General features: G+C 48.2%; 5 protein-coding genes across 5 annotated transcripts; 3 read left to right on the top strand and 2 right to left on the bottom strand.

The window, feature by feature from the left end:
- Positions 1-130: 130 nt before the first annotated feature.
- Positions 131-2,493, top strand: BHQ10_005523 (uncharacterized protein; the record flags this gene model as incomplete). The annotated part of the gene is made up of 2 exons (XM_040878009.1): positions 131-802; positions 859-2,493. 2 exons carry the CDS (start codon positions 131-133, stop codon positions 2,491-2,493), a joined length of 2,307 nt encoding a protein of 768 aa, XP_040734027.1.
- A 393-nt stretch (positions 2,494-2,886) lies between these two features.
- On the bottom strand, positions 2,887-3,474 carry BHQ10_005522 (uncharacterized protein; the record flags this gene model as incomplete). Its single annotated transcript, XM_040878008.1, has 4 exons — positions 2,887-2,911; positions 2,964-3,022; positions 3,090-3,311; positions 3,472-3,474. 4 exons carry the CDS (start codon positions 3,472-3,474, stop codon positions 2,887-2,889), a joined length of 309 nt encoding a protein of 102 aa, XP_040734026.1.
- Positions 3,475-4,176: 702 nt separating this feature from the next.
- Positions 4,177-5,273, bottom strand: BHQ10_005521 (uncharacterized protein; the record flags this gene model as incomplete). Its single annotated transcript, XM_040878007.1, has 3 exons — positions 4,177-4,969; positions 5,026-5,075; positions 5,133-5,273. 3 exons carry the CDS (start codon positions 5,271-5,273, stop codon positions 4,177-4,179), a joined length of 984 nt encoding a protein of 327 aa, XP_040734025.1.
- Positions 5,274-5,606: 333 nt separating this feature from the next.
- Positions 5,607-6,818, top strand: BHQ10_005520 (uncharacterized protein; the record flags this gene model as incomplete). The annotated part of the gene is made up of 3 exons (XM_040878006.1): positions 5,607-5,842; positions 5,900-6,455; positions 6,507-6,818. 3 exons carry the CDS (start codon positions 5,607-5,609, stop codon positions 6,816-6,818), a joined length of 1,104 nt encoding a protein of 367 aa, XP_040734024.1.
- Positions 6,819-8,655: 1,837 nt separating this feature from the next.
- BHQ10_005519 (uncharacterized protein) lies at positions 8,656-13,873 on the top strand (the record flags this gene model as incomplete). The annotated part of the gene is made up of 4 exons (XM_040878004.1): positions 8,656-10,218; positions 12,595-12,681; positions 12,746-12,960; positions 13,030-13,873. 4 exons carry the CDS (start codon positions 8,656-8,658, stop codon positions 13,871-13,873), a joined length of 2,709 nt encoding a protein of 902 aa, XP_040734023.1.
- Between the last annotated feature and the right edge of the window lie 1,135 nt (positions 13,874-15,008).

Raw genomic sequence — 15,008 nt, 5'->3', positions numbered from 1 at the left:
GTACGTCACCGTCTTGCGCTCTTGCTACGTTGTCATCCAACCTCTTGACTTCCTTTCCTCACGAAGCACACTTTTGGTCCACTCCTCGTTCACTCCAGAGTATTCTGCTAGTATTCGCTGAAGTCTCGCAATGGATGACTTCGACGAGCCCTCCGTGCTCGAATACGCCAGATCTCGAGGCACTTCCAGAAACCCTCAACAGCTCAATCCACTGGATCTCCTCGCCCGGATTCGCGATTCTGAGAATGCACAGTCTCTCTCTTCGACGGATTCGACATCGCAGCTCTTCGATTGTGAGACTTCGGAATTACAAGATCTGACATTGGCTATCGCTTCGAGAAATGAGAAACTGATTCTTGACAAGGACGGTGTTAAGTTCCTGGCCTCTGTCTTACAAGAAGTAACGTCACTACAGCCCAAACCAGATCACAGAGTGGAAGATACAATTTCTCTGAAACTCAACTACAAGCCCGGGGATGATCTTAAGATAGACGTCCCACTGCTCTCGGCAGAAAAGCAGAATACGTTGAAGACACTGAGCAAGAGAGCCGATCCTGTCGAGTTATTGAACGAGATAGTACCAGGTCTGGCAGATCGCGAAAGAGCTGGCATTGATGAAGGACTCGAATTTCCGGATTACTTTTGGGAACTGCCGAGTATTTTGGACAGAGGTCCCAGCACGGGGAAACTTGAGGCTCCTGAAGGCACTGGGCGGATTCTGCGCCAAGCTCTAACGTATCTTGATGAAAAGAGACAGAGGAAGGAGATAGAGGAAGTTGTTAATAGCTCTATCTTGAACATAGTCAGTGATGTTCCCTAAACACTGCAGATGTGGACAATTCTGATCTCGTGTTTTAGGCATCTCCTTCACACCTGGCTATACCTCCACTTTACATCGAAAGTAAAGAGCAGCGTGTTCACCATGTGGAACCGGAGTCTCGTCACAGTATTGACACGGATACAGGCTATGACAACGAAGCGTCTGTTGAAGAAGTTGCTACCCCTGGTCTACTCGAAGAAGACAAATACGAAAACGCTTACTTCTATATCGAAAGTGAGGACCAACATGAACGTAACATCATACAGGAGTTTCGTAGTAGTGACACGAATACCCACCTCGCCAACGAAGTGGTTACTGAAGAAGTCTTTACCCCTGGCTTGCCTGAGGAAAACGAACAGCTTGTCGGAGACGCTCTATATACTGACAAAGAAGAGCAGCATGAGCACGATACTATTCTAGACTCTCACCATAGAGACACTGACACTAACCTCCATGCAGCGTTGGTTGAATACGCTGTTACCCCTGAACCGGTTGAGGAACACGACCCGCGAGTCGTAGACGCAGTCACTCATAAACGAGCAGCATCTCCACTGTCTACTCACGAACCAGAGAACTTGCCTAAATCAAAGACAGCGCTCTTGCCAGTGACAAATCCTCCCGAGTCACTCAGTACGCTGTCAGCATTCATGCAAACGAGATGCCACAAGAATAAACGTCGAAAACTTGACGTCGAAAGTCGGTACTTTAGTAGCACGCCGAAGAGTAGTACAATGACTGGTTCAGTCAAAACCGATACTCTTGAAAAACCAACCGCATCTACCATACTGCTATCCTCTCCCGTCATTGGGCATAATATTCAGAACCTCAGTCTATATCCCAAATACCATTCGAACGAGTCTGATAAACCGCTCTTGCTGATTATGTCAACACATTTACTGCGGTCCGACAGCACCCTTATTCGCTCGTTGGAAGATATATCGTCTTCTCGATCGCTTCGACTCATCTTTCGTGACTATCAAGGAGCAAGCCCCAGTCAACCACTTGTGATCGACGAAGCGGATTTGATAGTATCTCCTATCACTGGCGTCATTCTTGCGAGCTCTCATGAAACAACGCAAAAGTATCTTCCTGGACAGGGACCTCCGGATATAGACTCGCCGTTGCATGCGAGAATTGTCCAGGCTACACCTAGGTATGAGATGCTTTACGTGCTGGTTCGATCGCCTCTGGAAACAACCATGTATATTCTCTCGTCAGTAAGAGATCTAACAACCTATTGCATGTCACTCAATCGTGTATGCAATATCAAGGTGCTGCTCATTGCTACAGATGATGTCCTCGATTGGATCCTGTCCATAGCCGCAAAACATACCATGAACCCTGATCTCATACCTCCTTTGAACGCAACAGAAAGCAGGACAACTGCTCCGCATTTCCATGATGATCATACACAGTGGGAGGTATTCCTTCGAAGCGCAGGACTTAATCCTTTCGCTGCTGAGAGCATCCTCGCTGTTCTTAAGACAAGTTCGGCGCAATTCGAACTTTATGAAGACGTCGATCAAATAAGTCCCCTTTCCAGATTTGTCGAGATGCCCTGCCGAACCCGGATGGAAATGTTCCAGAACCTTGTAGGGCAAAGAGTCATCTCAAGGGTCAACAAGGCGCTTGATATGGACTGGCAGATCGACTGGGCGGTTGATTTGATGTGAACGAGATTGAGAGTTCAAATGCTGCACAAATGAAGATAGCTATAGTATGTATTCAGAGAGGAGATTCTAAGTTTAATGAAGCAAAGCCTATCACGGCACCTTCCGGGGGTTATGAGATGGAGGACATGTATTGATTAGATCAATCGAGACAAAAAAGGGCAAATATGCAAAAAATCCGCTGGAACAACAACGACAACACGTCACGCATACCACATGGTCAGAATAATCCTTTCCCAGTGTAAATGGTGCATTAAAAACTTATGTCTCTTTTTTCCTTGTCCGAAACGAACGCCGTTCCCTCGACTTTCAGTTTCTTCAGGCGTGATAATACAAGTTCGATATAGTACATTGTGAGAAAGGAAGAGGTTTTATTATGTCGAGAAATTGATTTCTTTACTCTCTGATCTTGGCAAGGATCCTGAACATGTTGTTAGTTACCCGAATACCCAGCTTGATGTTTCAAGACTTACTCAGAGTCCCGGAAAAGAGTGAACTCCTCCTCACCAACCTTAACGGGGCTACCACCAAACTATACGTATTCAATCAGCTCCAACCCTTTCACAACATTGCTGTATTCTCAATCGGAGGAAATATACCTGAGGAATCAAAACCTTATCACCGCTAGCAACGCTCATGGGGATCTTATTTCCATTTCGGTCAGTGGCGCCAGGACCAACGGCCAATACGGTGGCCTGATTGATCTCCTTGACGGTGCTTTCGGGAAGGAAGATGCCGCTGGCGGTCTTGGTTTCGGGCTTGATGCGCTGAACGAGGACGCGGTCCAGGAGGGGAACGAGGTTCTTGATGTTGCGGAGAGCCTGATAGATTTTATGTCAGTATGAAGGAAGTAAAGTGATGCGTGGTCGTATGGACGGATGGACGGATGGGTTGAATGTAGACAAAACTTCGATCCGGGGAAGAAGAGCTTTGCGCGGAGCTTATCGCTGCTGGAATTGTTGGAGAATAGAGCTAACATACCATTGTGATGTATTATAAGATACTAATGAATAATGAGCTAGTGAATGCAAGATAGAGGCGTGAACTCGCGAACAGAGATGAATCGAAGGTACCGGGGGAGATCAAAAGAAACGACGCTCTGGCTGGATCAATTCGAGCGAGAAATTTCCAGAATGCCAAGACTTTCTTCTATCCGGCCAGACGGTAAGGCGACAAGGCATCCATCCCGCCCCCCGGAATCCAATGCCGAGGATACAAGTAGTAGTAGTAGTAGTAGTAGTAGTAGTAGTAGTATATGATAACTACCTGCTAAACCTAGCCGCTGACTAAGGGCCGCTATCCAGGTTGTGCCTACCCAGAGGTTGGGGGATTGGACTCGTTGAACCTTTAGGTGTTCCAAAAAAAATACGACCATGCAGGGAACCCTGGGCCTTCACCTGAACCGAACATATAGGAGGGTGACCGTCTACCACTGACATACACAGCCGTGAATTGGTTGGTAAGTCCGTTTACTTCACTTTATATTTACCCGTGCCATCGCTCACCTACACCAGGATGGGGGTAGGATAGGTGAGATGGCACGGGTACAACGTTGAATTTAGGGTTACAGTCTAGCATGAGTTGATGCAGGACCGGGTATATTTCATTTGTACGAATCGACATATTAAATAATTCAGAACGCCAAACCGTCCGACCAAGGGTGAAATATTCGTGTAGATACATCACTCACCACCTTCGACCTCCTCCCCGTCCGCGTCCTCCACCATAGCCTCCCTGCTGATTATAACCTCCATAACCCATCTGCTGCTGATTGCCCTGCGCGGGATATCCCTGGTTCTGTTGCCCGCCGCCCGGCTGTCCACCACCCATCATGGCCTGCATATGCTGCATAAAATTTATCGGATCCATTGCCGAGGGATCGAGACCCTGAGACATCATATTCGCAAGCATTCCCTGCATCATATCTGGCGACATATCCGGCATCCCRGGCATTGCAGGCATACCCGCCATACCTGCAGCAGCAGGAGCGGCTTGAGTGGGCGGTGCTGGTGTTGGGGTGGGCGCGCCTGGCATTCCGGGCATTGCTCCCATCGACATGAACGCCTGCATCTCATCCAATTGTTTTTTCTGATCTGATACCTCGTTGCGCAGTTGTTGTTGCTTGAGGCAGTAGCTCGCCCACGTAAACTCGTCGAATCCGTAGTTGAAGAAATCCGTAATATCTGTTCCGGGACGTCTCCATGGCTTCTCATCTTCCGATGGGAAGTCGGTATCTAGATCTGTTGAAGTAATGGGTTTGCCTGTGACGGGATGTATTGGGTTTCCGTTCACGTCGATTGTCGATGTGTGTATGGCTGGATAGTCTGTACCGGGTTTCAAGGTTGCTACCGGTCTGCCTTGTATAGGTGCGGGCGTAGCGCTCTCGGCTTTGATCGCAAGTGTCGGTGTTGACGGTTTCATATCGACCGATACTGATCGTTGACCCTCACCGGCTAATGCTGCATGTCGGGGATGTGCACTTTTCGAGAATCGAATCAGTAATCGTCAAGGTATTGTAGGAAATCCTGAACTTACAGGCTTTGGCCTGCATCTGCAGGAGCTTCTGTGATAATATTGAAATCATCCTATATGCGTGTAAGCTATATTGATATGCAAATTCTTCCTGCAGAGAAGCAATTTACATCGTCGTCCTCTTCCTCTTCTTCAAAATCGTAAGAGTCCGCAGGTTTTGTGTCTTCAGAGGTCTGGTTATAGTTACTGTGCTCCTGCTGAGGCGGAAAGGAGTCAGCAGGGTCGTAAAGATCATCATCGTCTTCCTCCATGTTGGATATCTGTGGTGATTGTGATTTGAAAATGTTGTTGTCGGAGCAATTTGATCAAACGAGCTAGCGGAAGCGGAAGCTTTGAGCACTTGATTTTGCCCCAGATCTTAGCGCCGATAAGCTTCAACCACTTCAAAGACAAGAATTTGATGGATTATTGTTGGGAATAGCAAAATTGAATATCACCGCGACGCTACTTGGGTCTCCCAGGTATCTTCTATTCCTCTGAAGTCACGTGTTACCAGAGAGTCCTTGGCGTCGCAGAGCGCATACATCTGACATTCTTGTCACTGTGACTGTTTGCCTTCAAATATTTGTCGACAATTCAAGATCATGTCAACCGAACCACCAAGTCGCACGTCGACTCCTCGATCGTTCACAAACTCAGCAACCTCAGCTGAAGACTTGCTAAAATCACAAACAGTCGGTCTAGTCCATCTTTCGGAGTTTCGCAAACGGCGAGCAGAAGTTCTTGAACAGAAAGAGCGCGAGGCGCATGATAAATCGTTGGGACGGTTCACATCGGGCACGAGGACAGGATCACCATCACAAAACGATGCGCCTGGCGGGTAAGTTCAAATGTACAATTGAAGGATCGAGGAATACCGCTAATGGGCCAAGAACAGTGCGCTGACACCCGGCTCTGTATCCTCGGAAGGTCGACCAAAAAAGAGAAAAAAGGCACTTGCAAAGAGTAAATTATCTTTCGGAGACGATGACGATACAAACGATACTGGAGAAGACTCTGGTGCAGCGACGCCACAACCAAATTCCAAGAAACAGCTAGAAGGAAGTCCTGCTATACAACCGCGCAAGATCACCGCAAACCCCAATGCTCCTCCCCCGCCAAAGACACTCACCAAAGCGGCACTTGAGGCTGAGGCGCAGGCGCGAGATGCATTACGAAAAGAGTTCTTGGGTATGCAAGAAAAGATCAAAGCTACGGAGATTATAATACCTTTTGTTTTCTATGACGGCACAAACATCCCCGCCGGACAGGTCAAAGTCAAGAAAGGAGATCACGTCTGGTTATTCCTTGACCGGTGTCGTAAAGTTGGCGCCGAGCTTGGAGCAGCAGGAGCTCAGAAGAGTAGTCGCGCGAAACGCGATAACCGTCGAGAATGGGCTAGAGTTGGTGTGGACGATCTCATGCTCGTGCGAGGGGATATTATTGTTCCTCATGTGAGTTTTTCCACCGGAAGCAATCTGGAATCAACACTAACTTCGCGGCAGCATTATGAATTCTACTACTTTATAGCGAATAAAGTACCTAGTTTTGGCAAGACCAAGGGTTTATTATTCGATTTCTCGGCCAGTGTACCTCCCGCGCAAGAGGACGGCCCTGTCTCGCAGCCTAATGATGAAGAGCTCGAGGGCGCCAACACAGATCCAACACTGACGAAGGTGGTGGATCGGCGGTGGTACGAGAAGAATAAGCACATATTTCCGGCCAGTCTATGGCGCGAGTACGAGCCGGGTGAGGAGTTTCTCGAGAAGATGAAGTCAACGAGGAGAGATGCCCAGGGCAACGCATTCTTCTTCTGATGTGTTATGAGGGATTCGGTGTTGATTGGTCAATATGGTAATGTGAATATAGAATTGAATTTGCCAACAAAATCAAGAGGTATATACGTACAACCTTGGATGCAGCTATACATCAGTTCGGCGAGCTCTCCGAACTCACTTCTACTCCTTAGATCATTGTGCGAACGGTTTGTAACTTCCGATATGTTCATGGATGTAACGAAGTAAAATAAATATGCCCCCAGACTATCGACTTGACTGTACATTGTATACAACATTGAAGGCCGAATCGCGTTCTACACCCCGGTCGTGACGGATTCCCCGTTTGGGCGATCGGGCGGAGGCGCGGGGATAACCTTGGCAAGTGCAACGGCCGCCATCATCATCTCCCTGAGCTTCTACAAATACCCGGACTTCGGGACGACTTCTCCCTTCTTTACATCAACCCATCCAGATTTTCCGTCGTTCACGCTTCTTGTACTTTGTGGTAATAAGCCCTCTGCACACCCTGTGCACGCTACTGCTGTCGCCTTCATAGAGTTATGACCGAGGGAAGACGCCTCTCAGGTGTCGGACCCCAAGTCCTGCCCGATTCAGTAGAACACTGATGGGCCATTGCTAATCCGACAGAATACTCGCGTTCACCCACCCACCCACGATTGTATATTCAAATCATTCTGACCTCACTTTTCGATCGCACTGTCCATTCGCATATTCGTGAAGAATGTCGACTTCCGGCGACACCATCCCCTCAGCCTCCGCGCAGACGCTCAACAACACAATATCAAACAACATATCATATCCTCTTCTTATGCTGAAAGCTCCTTGGCAAGCAATTCAACAGTTCGAAACCTTTACGTTTGTCACTCTCCCACACAATGTCGCGCGTTTTACTGGTCTAGATGTCCTCTTCGGTAATGGGGGCGGAGGGGAGGGTGAGCTGGCAGCTGCGGCTGCAGCCACTGGAGCAAACATAGCTGAAGGAATCGCAGAAAACGCGGGTGCCGACGCTGCTTTCAACATGACAGATTTCTTTCATACAATGAGGAGATTCAGCGGCTTCTTCAGTTACATGACCAGTCGATGGTCATTAGCTTGCTTCTCAGTCGCTTTGATACTTAATCGTGTGACAATATATGCATCATCAAGGCGACACATCAGCATTCCGTGGAAGAAGCGCCTTGTTCTTCGCATCATACCAATTACTCTATTCCTGGCGCAGATCGTGAATTTACTACGCGCAATTCGATGTCAAACGTCTCCTGAATACCCCTCAATCCGATATGGCCATCCAGATAAGCGTTTCTCCTTTGATCACGCTGCCGGCGGTGGCTTTTTATATTCCATGAGTTCCACACTTCTGCCTTGGGAGTCATATTCAGATTCTTGTAGTGCGGTGGCTATGAGCAGGCAATCGAGTGGGACCGAAATTCCTCGTGGATCGTTCAATCTCCTTTGGCCAGTCTTCATCACTCTTTGCATAAGCCATTTTGTGGAGACGCTATTATGTGCTTTGCAAGGTCGACCTGTCGTCACGGAGGCTGGAATGTCAATCTTCGAGCATTCTCTTGCGTTCGCGGAGGCGGAAACCATGGTCAGCCAGTCCATCGGTCTAGGAATTTTTGGATTGACGAAGCATAGCTCAACACGAGATGACTTGCCTTTGACAGGGGACGAAAATTCAACCCTGCATATACTCACTCGCACACAGGTGCTCGAGAAAATGAACGTAACGCCTGAATTACTGTTTATCGTCCTCATCTCGTGCTGTAATAGTCTATGCTCTAACGCTCTCGATGTTTTCGGGAAGCAAAGCAGGTACCGACTAATAAATACAACCCTGTGGGGACTCTGTTACATGGGTGCTATGGCATGGGGTTTCCTTGATAACTCACCCGTCAGCGGCGATAGCGGCTTCCTCAAATTTCCTACTGTCTGCATAGTGGGATTCGTTCCCCATCTACTCATACTGGTTGGAATCATTGTCTGCTTGGGCATCTATGGACTAGCCGTTCTCATTAGCGCGTTCAATCTCCCTGCGGGACTGCCTGAACCGTCATCTATCTGGGAGCGATTCACTTTAGCAAATGACAACATGCAGGGTTCCACTCAGATTCGCAATGTGCGCCTCAATATGCACGAAGATTTCTATACCTCCCTACTTCGCATCGGATACGCCGCCTTGACTGCTGCGAGTGAAGCAGTCTTTTTGAATGAGGGGCGCAATGTTGTAGCTCGCCGCAGGACCTGGTTGGAGGAAGATAGGCTTACTGAAATTGAGACTGCTCGTCGGAGGGCAAGGCCTAGGGCATCGGGTAACACTTCAGCTACTCGATGGGACAACACAGGCGGTATCAGCTTTGATATTCCTCTACCACAAGCAGAAACTTGGGAAAGCGGATACGGCAAGGAACAGAAAATTGAAAAATTGAAGAATATATATCGGTCTCATTCACAAAATAATCTTGGGGGCGTTGGTGCATTTCATGGCGCAAGCAGGGTTTATCATGGGTATGCATTTTTCAGGGGTATCTTTTATTTGATTTCTAGGTGGATTACTCTAGGCCTGAACAAGATTCTGGAACGAATGGGCATCACATCTCGACCACAGTGGATGGTTCGGCTAATCGGATCCAACAAGAAGCGAAAGAAGGCAAGCCTGAGGGAGCAGCAGGCTTTGTTGGACTTTTGGATTTTGACGGAAGATGGGGAGCTCGAACTTCCGGAGGATGACGAGTTCGACGTTGAGAAAGAAATGCGAAAGAGAGAGATTATGCATCAATCAACGTGGGAAGATACAGACGAGACTCAATTGGATAATAAGCTCTACAGTTGGTGGTCAGCTGGAGGATCCTGGGGCAACCAGGACGAGAGTGGCGATTACGCACCTTCGGAGAACAGCCTTGATGATAACACCAGCGTGATCTCTATGCAGACTAACAATGACGATGAATGGGAAGATGATGAGGACTCCGATGGCCGTCGGACGCCTACGCAGCGAGAGCCCTACCCTCGCACATTTACCCGCGAAAGCACGCCGCTAATGGAGACTCTATTGGATACTTCATCACTCGCCCGTCTACTCGACCCTCGCGACCAAGAAAGCAAAAACGAAGCCCGTATTCTCGCCGCGCATCTCCTTGCCGAGCAAGAGGGTCGGATTATGACCCGCAGCCGCTTCCGACGCCAGGACGAGCGCGAACGAGCACGCGTGCTGATGCCAGTGCGCTATCATGCCAGGTCCAGAGACAGCAGCAGTAACAGCAACGAGAAGTCACGTCCCACAGCTGAAGAAGAAGCCGACATCCTTGAGAAACTCATCCTGACTCGCCGCCAAGACGCAGCCGCACGCGTACAAGAAGGCCCCAAAGATTCATGGGAAACAGGTGCGGCAGGCCTCGGAGACGACGGCCCTCAATGCGTGATTTGTCAGACAAGCCCACGCTCAATCATAGCCTGGCCATGTCGATGTCTCTGTGTCTGCGAAGATTGCAGAGTCAGTCTAGCCATGAACAACTTCGGCAGTTGCGTTACTTGTCGTCAGGAAGTTGCTGGATTTGTTCGGTTGTGGGTGCCTTGATTCCAATTCTTTTTATTTCTGTATATTGAGTCTTCGATTTGCTACCTTTCCGACTTCTGATGGTAGCTCCTTGTAACGTAATTATTGCATTGTCTTATTGTATGCTTCCTACTTTTAGATAGACCTCGGACCTGGATTAACAATTTCTCTTCTTCTTGTATCACAGACATTTTATCAATGTATATACCTATTTGACTATGATGGCAAGACTGTGAGATGTTATACATCAGCAGAGCTGAGTCAGACCATCGTTTCAGCCAGGATTATAGCTAAAATCTCTGAAGCTTTCACGATTTGCGAAATACTTTGGCTCTTCCATCTGTTCCCTACTTTCTCGTAGGATTGCTGACTCTGGTTGTGCAGGAAGACGGGTCCGATGATGCGATGGCGTGGGAACGGGATTTCGGGTAACTACAGTTAGACAAGTTAGTTCGAAGAGTTTGCACATGAAGCGAGGTAATGTACCAGAAAAAGGTAGCTGAGGAGGAGGCATTACTCCCGCATCAGTCATGAAGCGGTCCTCCCTACTTTTCGAGCTTGCACTACCACTTCTCTGATGACGAAACAGCCTCTCCGTGCTGCTTTTATTGGTACGCTTCTCTGTTGAAGGTAGAGCATCGAAATGTCGAGATGCAGTCATCGCTTTTTGAGGTGACACTGATTCATTCAGTCGAGTATTGGCTGTTGCATGAGGTAAAGAATTTAGTGTATAAGACACCGAGTCCGAGGCAGCGGTCTGTATCTGAGAACGCATTGCTCGGCTTTTGAGGAGGTTGTAGAGGTTCGTCATTTGGGTGTGTTTCTTGCATTTCTCTTGATATAGAGTGATGAGCTCGTCGTTTTTCTTTTGTAGTTGGTCTTGGGCCAATTGCATGTCTAGATTATTGAAGTTAAAGTTGACTTGTATGTTTAAATATCAAAAGGACTCACCAGCAAGCTTGCTTTGCAGACTCAATATCTCTGCATTGGCGCTGTTGATCAACTTTTCTTTGTCGGTGTTCAAATTTTTGTATTTTTCCGTGAGCTCTTTGCTAAGGTATTCCTGGTAGCATCTAATAGTAAGATTGTTAACTTCATATATATTGCAGCGAGAATCAAAGAGGAGTACATTTCTTGCGTGGTCTGATAAGCCCAGAATGAAAGCGCTCTCCCAGCACACTCGATGATCGTTGTCGGATCCAAACCGCTCAGCACGCTAGTTTTGTAATCTTCTGTCGGATTTAGGAGAGTCGACACAACATCGTCAGGGTTGGGCAGGTTTGCTTGACATGCAGGACAGGTGCGACTCTGTTGTGTTTGCCGTGTGAGACTCAGATTTTGCGCGCAAGGTAGACAAAAGATGTGCCTGGTGGATATGTTTATTAGTGTTTCTCATCATGCTGCAGGAAAATGACTACGAACGAACAAGTCGTCACGACAGCTCGGTCAGTCAGGACTTTTCGGCACGTTAGAGAGTTGCAACGGAGGGAGAAATCCAATGATGGGGCCATTGACTAGACCGGAAATGAGGTGTCACATTGTGGATGACAGAAAAGAGAAATCAAGAGTTGAGATTCTTGAGTTACGCGATCAAGGGGAGACGGTCGCAGAAGGCAGGCACGACGACATGGCTCCTTCCCAGTCGACTTAGGGCTGTGTTGCCGAAAGAGGAAGGAGCATCACATGTAGTGGCACGTGACCAGGAGCAGCATTCCAGGGGCTTTCCCTGGGCCAGAACGGCTGCAGACCAACGTCCGGCCCAATCAGAACCAGCAGATCGGCCAAAACGTGACTAAAACGTGACCGCTCCTGAAGCCGGCCAATGACGAATGCGGCTTCGGGGCTGCCCCCCCACCAATAAGCTGGTTAACCTTGGGGAAGGCCTGCCTCAGGTTCTCCATCCCTATTCTAGACCTTCAACTTAAACTATTATTCTTGGGAATCCACGTTTCTTCTCTTGATTTATCTTCCTACAACGTTCTGCTAGACTGGAGCGCTTATTTCTGGCCATGCTGATACTTCCTGCATCACACCATACATAAAGGCGCATTTGCATTTTGGGCAGGTGGATTCGTTTTTGACACTTTGCAGTTTGCGTTAACGGGCGGTCACTTCTTTTTACCTCGACGAAATTCACAGCGACCGTTGTCGCATTCGACGGCCATGCCGAGCCGAATCTTGAGCCAGACTATCTTAGTCGGCTGTTTACTGCTTGCTCTTATATATTTCCTTTATCAGCCTTCAGATGCACAATCTGCTGCCAAGTCATCGCGCAGGTCGTCCGGTTCGGATCTGGCGAGCGATGCTAGGAATTCCACCTTAGGGGTAAGCAATCCAGAGTGCGCTGTGATTACAACTGGCTGACTCCAATTTCTTGACAATCATATAGTTCGGCGCCATATTCGTTATCAACCTTCCCCCGCGAACAGACCGTCGTGATGCGCTCGCACTCATGTCGTCCATGACGGACTTGAAGTTGGATTATATTGAAGGTGTACTCGGCAGTGATGTCATGGATAGGGCTCTTCCGCCGCCGGCCAGTCATACAAGCCAGAGATCTGGCAATATCGGCAGTTGGAGGAGTCATTTGAATGCCATTAGAGCGTAAGCTCCATCCGCTGTTCCATTTCTGCTATGTAACGAAGGGTACTAAGACAGCTATGAATATTGCAGAATAGTCGAGAACAATTTAGATTCGGCACTCATCCTCGAAGACGACGCGGACTGGGATGTTCGCATCCACGATCAAATGTACGACTTTGCTGAGGGGGTACGAGCTTTGACAATGCCACTTGCGGGCACGACGAACAATTATGCAGACCCCTCATACTACGACCCATTGAAAGGCGGACAACCAGAGGAACTCGTCTTTGGCCAGCTTCCGAAAACCGTGAAACCGCAAATATCGCCATACGGCGACGACTGGGACGTGCTCTGGATCGGGCACTGCGGTACCGAAGCTCCAAATATCAACCTTCAGGACGAAGAGAAGGCGAAGAAGTCTCAAAGTATTCCTCGGGGGCGGGTCGTTTATTACAACGATGAGACTGTCCCTCAGAATCATCACCTGCATGTAATGGAGCAGGAGCGCGACCCACGCGAGATTTTCCCCGACCATACCCGGACAACTCACCACGTCATGGGCCAGATTTGTTCTTTAGTCTATGCCGTCTCGCAGCGCGGTGCTCGCCGAATTCTCTACGAAATGGGCGTGAAGAAGTTCAGTGATCCCTACGACATTATGCTTCGAGACATTTGCGAGGGTGTCAACGACAGGCCCAAGGGCGCTGTATGTCTATCTGTTGAACCTGGTATTTTCAACCACCATCGACCCGTTGGTCCATCCGCCTACCACAGCGATATTTCGGAACATCTCGCTCCTCCTGTTGAGGTTGCGTTTACCGAAAATATTCGATATAGCGCGCGTCTAGCACTGGAGAATTATGCTATTGGCTCGACCGAGTTGGAAGACCAATGGCCGGATAAAATTTCATCAACATCATCATATGCATCATAAAGGCTCTTCCTTTCACCTCAATCTCAGCTTTTTCCATTCATACCTTTGGGACACATCTTTCGACACATAAGCATGCTCATGTTCGCCTCATGACACATCCTTTCTCGCTAACTTTCATCTATGACGGTTTGCTGCTCATATTCACCTTCAACCACTTTCAACCACTTCCCCCAGGACTTTGCTACGACATTATACTTTTTTACATTGTACACTTCATCTCTTCTTGCTTATTCTCGACTACTTCACTGGCTATGTATCCGGGTTACAGGAGCACGGACAGGCGCCAGACTTTCTTATTTTTTTTCTTCTGTACATGTCTTAAACAACCTTTTGAATGTCTTTGGAAATAGCTCTGTTTTTGCATATAGGGGAGCTTGAATTGAATCTGTTTTTGCCGTCAAATTATACATGTCAAGTACACATATTCTAGGGCACCCAAACATCAAATATAACTCATCAAAAGCCAACGGATGTTTCAATTGTCTCATGAAGATCAAATGAAGCCATGTCGAATCAGACATTGTGGAAATCTATTGCTGTGTACCTATGCTCTCCAGAACCTCCGTTCTCCTGCTACTATTCTTCTAACGCCGTTACTCAACTTCCCAGTCAAAACACCGCCTCTTCCGCGTTTCGGAAACTCTCCAGAACCTTTCTCGCCTACAGCAACCCCTTTTTCAGCATTCCATACCACGCTTGCTCTAAGTATAGTATATCTTGGCCAGTTTCGTACTTCGATGCCCTCGAATGGGGTGTAGTCTAACACCGTGATGCAACATAATCTGGCTATCAGTCCGAGCGCCTCTTTGCCCCGGATACCAGATTATCAAATCAGCACCAAACCCTGGTACGATGTTCCCCCTCTTGCTCGGTAGACCATAAGGCTTCGCGGCATTGCTGGAGGTCATCTGCACAAACGGGGTAAGCAACATCTTGGCCTCTTCGATGGGGGGACAGGCTTCGGACTAGCTGAATAGGAGCGCCAGACGAGTCTCGTCGCCAGAAACCCCGTTGGGGATTTTTGTTAGCATTTGTATATTGCCGTTGATAAGACCGAGCATTTTGCCTGCAGGGTCGTTGAATTTGGATGGTGCATGGTACGGCGAGAGGACGGTGAAAGTGTTGTTTGTCACAT

This window comes from Talaromyces amestolkiae, assembly GCF_001896365.1.
Source record: "Talaromyces amestolkiae strain CIB chromosome Unknown scaffold10.1, whole genome shotgun sequence".
NCBI classification, from domain to species: domain Eukaryota; kingdom Fungi; phylum Ascomycota; class Eurotiomycetes; order Eurotiales; family Trichocomaceae; genus Talaromyces; species Talaromyces amestolkiae.
Note: the sequence above shows the minus strand (reverse complement) of the source record. Positions and strands in the feature narration are given on the sequence as shown.